The sequence below is a fragment of the Sarcophilus harrisii genome, chromosome 3, assembly GCF_902635505.1.
Source record: "Sarcophilus harrisii chromosome 3, mSarHar1.11, whole genome shotgun sequence".
Taxonomy (NCBI): domain Eukaryota; kingdom Metazoa; phylum Chordata; class Mammalia; order Dasyuromorphia; family Dasyuridae; genus Sarcophilus; species Sarcophilus harrisii.
In genome coordinates, this window is record NC_045428.1 from 590,739,362 (window position 1) to 590,749,435 (window position 10,074).

The 10,074-nt window shown below is 44.9% G+C and overlaps 1 protein-coding gene across 1 annotated transcript; it reads right to left on the reverse strand.

Annotated features, from left to right (window-relative positions):
* Window positions 1–600: 600 nt before the first annotated feature.
* Window positions 601–10,074, reverse strand: LOC100916811 (cytochrome P450 2A13-like). The gene is given in 9 exon segments (XM_031963191.1): window positions 601–902; window positions 3,168–3,311; window positions 3,765–3,950; window positions 4,444–4,465; window positions 4,468–4,575; window positions 5,554–5,766; window positions 6,000–6,145; window positions 8,202–8,351; window positions 9,815–10,074. Coding segments are annotated over 9 exon segments (1,392 nt in total). The 5' UTR covers window positions 10,053–10,074; the 3' UTR covers window positions 601–717.

The following is a 10,074-nucleotide window of genomic DNA, read 5'->3' on the forward strand; positions in this document are numbered from 1 at the left end:
ATTTGAACAGGGGAAAATGAGACTTCAAGTGTGGTACTCTGTCCACTCTGCCACCTTGCTGCCCCCTGGACCTTAAATCCCCTCAATTTTCCTATCTGTATATACAAGGGATTGGCCATTCTTTGATTAGATAACATTAACAAACACTTATTTACTAATTTCTGCCCAAAGGAATCTGTTTTGTAATAGGAGAACTGGGGAGAGATACACAGATCCAGGAGTAGAGATAGAGACATAGTCATAGAGAGTGACAGAGAAAGAGACAGAAGCAAAGAATTATGTACAGTGAGACTCAGACAGAGGAAAAAGCCAAAGAGACAGACATGAAAGAGTGACAGAGGCAGACGGAGAGAGACAGAGGGACAAAGACTAAGGTAGAACTGGCCACAAGTCAGTGGTATGACTCAAGGCAAAACAAAAAAAAAACAACTTTCTTTTGTAAGGTAAGAGATGTCTAGTCTCAGCTTTTCATTTAAGTCTCTGAATTTGAGCACTTTTTTAAAGTTCTGTAACAAGTCACTTCCCTAGTCAACTCCTCTGTAATGGCAAGGGATTGTATTCAATGACCTTTGAGTTGTGTCCCAGCTTCCAGGAGCCAAACAGAGTAGCAGAGAGAGTGTTTGGGAGGCTCAGACTTTATTAATACATCCTCTGTCCCCCCCATCCAGGAGCCCCTTGGGCTCCTTCTGCTTCTGCTGTGGCTGCTTGGGCTCAGCCTCATTCCCGAGGCAGGAAGGAGATGGTGTAGCTGCGGGGCATGGTGGCAAAGCCCACCGCCTTGGGGGAGATGTCGATGGCTTCTTTGGGGACTGGAGACTGGAAGCAAAAGTTCTGTAGGATTGTGGTGAGGAAGAGGAAGAGCTCCATTCTGGCCAAGCTTTCACCAAAACAGTAGCGTTTGCCTGAGGAATGAGAATCAGAGGTAGTCAGGTGGGAAAGACCCTCAGGACAGGGTCTGTCACTTTTGGGTCCAACTAGCAAACAATGTCAATCCTGGAACCTCTCAGGACAAGGGAGGAAACTAAGAGAAACAAGGAGGAAACTAGGATGAAACCATTCCTTACAAGAGAGAATGTCAGAGCTGGGAGAAAACTAGAAGTCACAGTGGGGATTTGGCTGGTAGTAAATTAGATACCGACTGTGTGAATTTGGGTAAGTAACTTTCCCTCTCTCTGCCTGAAAAATGAGGGGTTTGGACTCTATGGCCCCCCTAAGATCACTTCCAGCTTTTAGGGGGAAAATAGTGCCAGACCAGGAAGGGACATTAAAACACAGAAAAATCATAGCTAAGAGGGTACTTCGGATAGAGAATGCCAGCATTGGGAGAGAACTTTAAAAAGAGAAGAAACACAGAACACATTTAGGTCTTGTGCCAAAAACCTTCTTCTATGAGGCACTCATCTGTAGCAAATACAGATTCTGGAAACTTCCTGCTTTATCTTCTTGCTAATTAGCTGCTTTTTTTTTTTTTTTGGTTTGTTTTTTTTAAAGCTGATAAAGAACGACAAGTACTTTTAATATCTACTAAATTTTGATGTTCTAAGTCAATACCCATTGAGACTCCTTGGGTATGGGTGTCTAGAACATAGGACATCAGAGGTAGAAGGGACACTGCAACATGGAGTTGCTTCTTATCCTCAACCTTCCTACATTTCCTTCACAGCAGAGTCCTTTACCTCCTTTGAAGAGAAAATGAAAGCCATCCTCAAAAGCTATCTATATAATCTTCTCTCTGTCTTTTCTTTGGTGTGCCAAATAGGTGGTCCTCCTTCCTATTTCTAAGATCCCATCCCTCCCAATCTCACAGAATTTCCCATCTGGATATCTACATTCTACACAAACTAGCCTATTTGTTGTTGCCTAATGTAATAGTCTTCTCTAAAATATAATGTTCTCTGGGAGCAGGTTTCTTGGGGGGCTTCTGGAGGCAGCCTTCATTTCGGTTCTGAGTAATCACCCCAAATGCAGCCAAGAGTTAAAGTCCAAATCCTTTATTGTCTCTGTCAAAATCTTATCTCCTTCACTTGGGGCTTGACTAGTTTTCTGGAGGACTTCGGATCTTGGTTTCAGTGTTCTCCACAGGACAGCATGCCATTACTTCTCTGTCTTCCTTCATTCTGCCCGACTGCCTCCTCTGGCTTTTGAATCTCCTCAACTGAATCCTGGCTTCTGAGTTTCCTGGGTGAATCCTGGTTGAGGCTCCTAGCTTATATATGCTCTCTTAAAGGTGTGAATCATGTAGAACTCTAGTAAGTACGAAGTACGTAATCATTGTCTCAATTCCAGTGACTTAGCACCTTGTAAGAATCCTAACAGCCTAAACTGATCATTCAACTTTCTTCTAAGAAGCTCTTTACCTTGAATGTTCTCCCTCTTCATCTCTGCTTTTAGGCTCCTTAACTTTTTTCAAAGTAAGCTCTAGTGCCACCTCCTACAGCAAGCCTTTCCTGATTCTCATAGTGGCCAGTATTCTCCATTTGCATGTTATCTTGGAATTATTTAACTATATAAACTTTGTCCTCTCCAATAGAAGGTAAGTTCCTTGAGGGCAGAGACTGTTTATCTTTGTCTTTAGCCCCTATTGCATAAGTTGGGACTAAATGTTAGGATAGAGAAGGACCTAAAATATCAGTCTAACCTTCTCACTTTACAAATGAAGAAACTAAGGTCCAGAGAGAGTAAAAGCCGTCACCAAAATTAGGGTCTCATATCATCCTAAAATGATAGTTGCTGAGCCGGAAGGGATTTCAGAGACCCTTGAGTCTTGAATTTCATAGATGATGAAGCTAGGGGTTGGGGGGGATGTAGTGATTTGTGCAAGGTTACCCAGGTATTTAGAGATGGGACTTGACCAAAGGTCTCTCACTCCAAGATCAGGATTCTTTTTAGTGTATGGGCTTCTTCCTCAAAGAAGAAGGGCTACTGGTGAAGTTTGGGGGGTTACATGTTCTGGAACCCTTAGTCCCATAAACACAGTCTCTCTGGAACTATCCCACCCACCCATCTACTCACTCTTAAGAAGCTTGGTCAAGTGAAATTGATAAATTCAGCAGGATGAATTGAAAGTAGACCGAAGGAAAGAAGAGTTCACCAGGCCAAGTCACACTGGTTGGGACTAGGGATAAGGAGGGATCCTAGAAAGAATGAGAAAAGGATTTCCTGCTCACCAATGGAGAAGGGGACAAAGGCATCACTCTTCTTGAACTGGCCCTTTTCATCCAGAAAGTGTTGAGGGTTGAAGGCTTCAGGGCAGGCAAAGAAATTGCGATCCTTTAATACTGAGCCCAGCATGGGAAAAACTTCTGTACCCTAGAGTTGGAGGTGAGAGAGGAGAACAAAAGAAATGAGAGATGAAAGAGGGCAGAAGGAGGAAAAACAGAGAGAAAAAGAAAGATAGAGGAAGAAAAGCTCTTAGAGCATTTGGGGTGTGTGTGGGGGGAAGAGATATAATGCAGCAAGTCACAATCTATTCCTAACACAGGTAAATTCATGCCTAAATAACAAACTATATATTACAACCAACTGAGTTTGCACTGACTGAGTAGAAATATCAAAATTATTCCCAGAAGTATAGGAAGAATTCAGAATAGGAGGAATACAGATGGAGGATGTTCCAGAGGACATGAGACAAGATGTGGAGACACCTAATGAAGGAGAATGGGGGAACTCTTGAGTATCAGGAAGACAGAGGTGTATTTGGACCTCTATCCAAAGATAGAAGAGTAAAAGATTGAGAAGGAATGGGGGGAGGTGAGACTTTCCTTGGGGAAGAAGGTAGCCCCGGAATTTGGTGTCCTTTATGACTCTCCGGGCCACCCCCATGGGGATCATATCTCCAAATCTTTGGATCTCATGGATGACGGCCTCTGTGTAGGGCATCTTGGCTTTGTCCTCGAATTTGGGCGATCGGTTCCTCCCAATCACCCGATCAATTTCCTCATGGATTTTAGCTGTGGTTGGTAGGGAATGAGAAAACAGGATGAGAGGTGGAAGAGAGTTTGGGGAAGGCCAGAGCAGAGGGTGGAAAGGATGGACATACCCTTCAGTGAGAGGAGGCTGGTTTGAGAAATTAAGGGAAGAACAAATGAGGTTGTGTGTGTTGTTGTTGTTGTGTGTGTGTGTGTGGAGAGAGAGAGAGAGAGAGAGAGAGAAGGAAAAGAGAGAGAGACAAGAGAGATAGAGAGAGAGACAGAGGGAGAAGAGGGAAAGAGAGAAGGAGGGGGGAAGAGAGAAAGAGAAAGAGAGAGAGAAGAGAGAGGAGAGAGGAGAGAGGAGAGAGAAGGAGGAAGGAGAGAAGGAAGGGAGAGAGAGACAGAAAAGAGACAGACAGAGAGAGAGACAGAGGGAAAGAGAGAAGGAGGGGGGGAGAGAGAGAGAGAGAGGAGAGAGAGAGAGGCTGGGCAGCCCTGGGGCACCAAAACACAAACTAGGAAAGGGAGTCACCTTCCACCTCTGGATGCTTCCATTAAGAAGGGCCTAAGGGAAGGGGAAGGTCTCCGTGCCAGCAAAAAACAGGTTTAGGGTGGTCATGGTCAGGTTCCTCATGAAGAATTCAGTGTTGGGATTTTTCTTTTCCTGGGAGGGGAAAGTAGACAGGGCTCAGCTGGTCCTATCCCACCTAGCTTCACCTGCAAGCTCTTAGCCTCAAGGTCTCTTCTTGTCCCATGTCATGTGCAGCAATGTGAAGGGGTAAAGGAGGGAATACATCAATAGTGACTGACTAGCTGGAATACCTTAGTTCAAAGGGACCTAAAACGTATCTTTTCTCAGAGTTTAGATGAACATAAATTTAGTTTGAAAAGGACATTAGAAACTGTTAAATCCAACCACTCTCATGAAGAAGTTAAGGCACAGAGAAGTTGGAGCGTGTTCATAATAGTGGCCAGTGAGTGTGAAAGATGAGATCTGAACCCAGTTACGCCTAACTCCTGGATCTGCAGCTGTACCCATTGTAGAATACCAGGAAGGCACAGCTGGAGAGCTCAGCAGCCAAAGAAGCCCCACCTTGAACTTCCTGGCAAGTGGTCCATTCTCAGAGAGAAAAAAAAGATTTCCCAAGATCTTATGCAGAAAGTTAGTCAAAGCTCCTGGGACAAGAATATAAGGTTCCTTGTGATTATCTAAAGGGGCAGGTAGCATGGAGAATGGGGAACTTTTATTTGCCTCTGTTTGTGTTGTCCTTGTCTTCCTGAGCCTGTTTCTGCATCTGCCTCCACCTTTCTGTGTCCTTTATTTCTGTCTCACTTTCTCCATTTGCCATTCTCTCTTGATCTCTCCTTGCCACACTGCCTCCACACTGGCAATGACCACAAGTGCCAAAGTCTATCTGAATCCCCGCTCTGGTGGCCGCCTGATCCTGGGTTGGCTGTGAACCTGCCTCCTGCCACCCCCAGTGACCTTTGAGCCTCGCCTCCGGAAATCTGAGAGTGGCCATCTAATTTCTGCTAGTGAAGTCTACTTTCCAACATCTGGGGATCCCTCAGAGATCCATAACATCCTCAGCCTGAGGTCTCAGCCCATCTGCTCCATTGTCATCGCCCACAGGGCCAGTACCTCCTGCATCTTGATCAGGAAGGAGTCAATGAAGTTCCGGGGGGAGTTAGGGTCCAGCGTGGCCTGGTTCTGCCGGACCTTCTCGGTGATGAAGACCTCCAGTCCTTTCAAGTCCTTGAATGCTTGCTGCTGAGGTCCTGGCAGATGCTTCATCACTGGAGAGAACATCTCATATAGCTGGAGGAGTGCACAAGATAAGACATGGAGTATCCCCTCCCCTCCTTGGGGAGGGTGACTGAGGGGTGTGGGGGTAATAATCATGAAAAATAAAAGTATAGAATAGGGCACAGGGGACATAATGGAGAATGGGTGGTCAAGATAGGGCACAGCAGCAGTTTGGGAACAGGGGGTCTGAATGAGGAATAGGGTACAGGAGGTAGAAGACATAAATGATAACTGAGGGAGGGGGGAATAGAGATACAATGGGGAGAGGTTCTGGGGGTCACCGCCCATGGTGGTGTGAACTGGCCCAACATCATAAAAAGGGACAGGAACTGTTTGTCCTCATATTCAAAGCGATCACCAAAGACGATGGAGCTGATGACGTTGGAGACCGTGCGGCTCAGGAAGAAGGTGGGATCTATGGCTTCCCCTGTAGCCCAGCCAGGTGGCCAGAGACAGAGATAAGGAAGCACAGAGGTAGAAAGATGAAAAAGGACAAAGGCAGAGAAGTCAAAGGGGTAAAGAGGAAGCAGAGGGAAAAAACAGAGGCCCACAGAGAGGTAGAGGTTAAAAGAGACACATGGAAGTGGTTTTGAGAGAGACAGAGATAAAGTGAAAAAGAGAAGTGGTGTATGTGTTTATGGAGAGGGGATTCACAGAGGGTGGATAGGGATATAAAAGGGGGAAGTAAAGATTGGGAGGAGAAAGAGACAGATAGAGAAGAAGAAGGAAGGACAGAGAAACAGAGAGAAGAAGGAAAGAAGACAAGAGACACAGAAATGGGATAGAGAAGAGACAAAGAACAAAGGGGAGGGGAGGGAGGGATGAGGGGAGAAGAAGAGAAAGGGAAAGAAGGAGAAAGAAAGACCAGTTTTGGCACTCACATCTTCCTCCAAAGGACATCATCATCCCCATCCATAGATGCCATGGAAGAGAATAGATGCTACAAACACAGTTACCACCTCTCTTCTTCCTTTTCCTCCTTTTCCTTCTCTCTTTCCCTCCCTCCCCCTCTCTGTCTCCGTCTCTCTGCTTCTTTTGTCTCTGTGCGTCTCTCTGTCTGTTTCTATCTGTCTGTCTGTCCCTCTTTTTGGTCTCTCTGTCTCTCTGACTCTGTGTCTCTGTCTCTGTGTCTCTTTCTCTCTATCCTCTCTCATCAACCTCTACTTGGACTTAATGGTTGCCCGGAGATCTGGAATTAAATGAAAGTGACCCCTGGAGAAGGGAACTGATTTGCTCAGGTAACAAGTGGTAGAGCTGGGATCCATGCCCAAGTGCCCTTTCCTTGACATCAGGCTGCCTCCCTTTAGCTAGTATGTCTCCTGGCAGGGACCTTTGAGGCCATCCAGCCCAAAATCTTTTAAAAAGATAGGAAACCTTTGCCCAAAGCTGCCTATTGTGATAGAGCACAGATCTGAAGTCTCTGTTCAATCAATTCTCTCATGTCTGACTTTGTGTTGCCTTTTGGAATTTTCTTGGCAGAGAAACCCATTTGCCATTTGTTACTCCCATTCATTTTCCAGATAATGAAATGGGGGCAAACCGGCTGAGCCTTCTGATAGCACCTCCAGTGCTGTATCCATTGCACCACCTAGATGTCAACTGAAGTCATGAAGGCCCGAGTCTAAATCTGACCTCAGACACTGACTTTTTATGTAACCATGGACAAAGTACCCCACTTCTGCTTCAGTCTTCTCATCTTTAAAACAGGGGTAATCAAAGCACCTGTTTCCATAGGGTTCTTGTGAAAATCAAAGGAGAAAATATAAAGTACTTTAGAGGCCTTAATGTGTTATATACAAGGTTTCCATTATCATTATTTTTAAAAATCCAACCTCTCTCAACCAGGGTGAGAAAGGTACTTGTTTAAGGTCATAGAGTCGAGTGAAGGGCAAAGTTAAACTCTGATCTGAGTCTTCTGGATCACAGAAAGGGTCAGTCTCTGAATCCCAACACCAAGAATTATACAATCATAGATTTAGACAGGGATCTAGGAGCCACAGGGATCTAGGAGCCACCATATAGTAGAACTTTCTCACTTTGTAGAAAGGGAAACCAAAGCTCAGAACAAGGAGGACACTTATTCAAAATTACAAAAATTACAAATTGAGTAGCTTGATATGGATATTCTGGACTTTCCACCATGCCACGATATAGAGGCTCATTGTTCTGAAAACCTACTCCCAAGAGAAATAGGTGACACTATTTATATGTCATAAAGGGTATAGCACCCTCCAAAATCTATAGAGAATTAAGGGGGTAGGGATGGACAGACTGGGAAGCAAAGGGTGTGAGAAGAAGACAAGGGAGGGAATCCGTGGTTGGGGGAGATTAAGTAATAGCAAGACAAGTGTTAGATACCAGGCAGATGTAAGTCACAAGGCACAAGGGCAGGTTCTTGAGGAGTCAGACATGATTGAAACAACTGAACATCAACAGTGTAGTTGATGCTGACTTGGCCCAAGGCTCTGGAATATTCCACTCACCTTTTGTGCCTTGGAAAGCCTCAATGAGGAAGCCGGCCTCTTCTTGGATGCGCTCCTCAATGCCCCTCTTGCCCATGCCAAAGTCCCTGAGGGTGGTGATGGAGAATCGCCGGAGCTGCCGGGCCCTCTCTCCGTTGCTAAAGGCCACACCTGGTCAGGGTAAGAAAAAGGGAAGGAACTCAGGGAAAACTGGGGCTCCTGCAGGATGGCAGGTCCTGGTATGGGATCAGAGCTGGATGTCCAGAGACAAGGGGAGAGAGAGAAGATGGGGAAAGATATAGAGACTGAGAGGAACAAAGAGAGATAGAGAGACAGGGAAGTCAGGGAGGTGTGGAGGCAGAAAGGTGTGGGGAGAAAGAAATGGAAGGATAGGAGAAGTGAAGAGATAGAATGAAATGGAGAGATGGAGAGAAAGTAAGATAGAAAGAGGGGGGAAGCCACAATAAAAGACTGAAGGTCCTGGAATCATATCTACCAAAAATCAAAAGAACTAGGCCTGTGGCCAAAAACATATCCAGCAAAATTATCTATAATGTTGAATGAGAAAAAATGTGTTGGAAGTCCCAGTCTCTAAGCTGATTGGCAAAGCCCAGCACTGAGATCAAATGTGCACAGCACTCCTGCAGGAAGAACATTTCCTTCTGTGATTCTCATTAGTGGACAACTATTTCCTATATTATTTATAATTGGCTTGATTGGCATTAAAACATTATCTAAAAAATCTGGTGACAAAGGGAATTTGGGCAAGTTAACTAGAAATGATTCCACAGGCATATTCTGTCCTAAGAAAACAAATCTCTCACTGAGACAAATGATAAAGGAGAGAACATTGTGGAAAGCATTGTCATCATGGGAGAGAATCCAAAGGCCCAAGAAATAATGGTGTTTTCCAACTTAGACTCAGACATCAGTATATCTAGGAACCAAAAGATGGTTAACTTATAACTAGGAATTGCCCTAAATGCCTATGTATATATAAAGAGGAAAAGACAGAGAGATAGAGAATACTGAGGCATGTGGGGACACAATGAAAGGAAGAGAAATGAGAAAGAATAGGGAGATAGAAAGATAACTAAGGAGATGTCGAAGAACTGAGGAGCTAGGGAGGGAAACAAAAACAGGTGAGTGAAGTGATCTGGACAAGTGGCTAGACAAGGAGAGAAAGAGAAATGGAGAGATAGCGAAACAAAGACAGAGAGAAAAATGAGGAGTTGAGAGAGAGCAATGGGGAGCCAAGGGGAAATGGTGAAACAGAGATAAAAGGTGGAGAAAAGTGAAAAAGGAGAAAGAAATGTGGAGAGGAGACAGGAGACAGATGGAAAAAAATAGTGAGAAAAAATGACAATAAAAGACAAAAATATGGAGAGATAGTGAAAGACTAAGAAAGATGCAGAAATAAAGTAATAGAGAGAGATAGAAAACAGGGAGAAAGACGGGGAGAGAGAAAGAGAAAGACAGAGAAGAACAAATATTTGAAGGAGGCAGTGCTAGTCAGGGTCAGGGTCAAAGATGGCAGTTCAGGGAGGAACATTGGCAGGCAGCCTAGAGAAGGTGACTTTGGCCTGGGGAGAATGCTGTGTATGTATTGGGGGATGTTCTCCCCAGCTACTCACCGAATCCCTTAAAGAGCCGGTCGAAGGTGGCCTGCTTCCCCCGACCAGAGAACTCCTCTGCTTGATCGACCAGTGCCTCCTTCACAGCCTCATACCCAGTTAGGACCACAACGGTCCTATGTCCCAGATGCACTGTAAACACGGGTCCATATTTTTGCCCAATCTGGGAAGGGATGAAGAAGTAGAATAACCAGTGTTTTGCCTCTGAGCCCCATGATCTCCTCCTAAAAGATAACATCTTTCCCCCTAAAACATCTCCA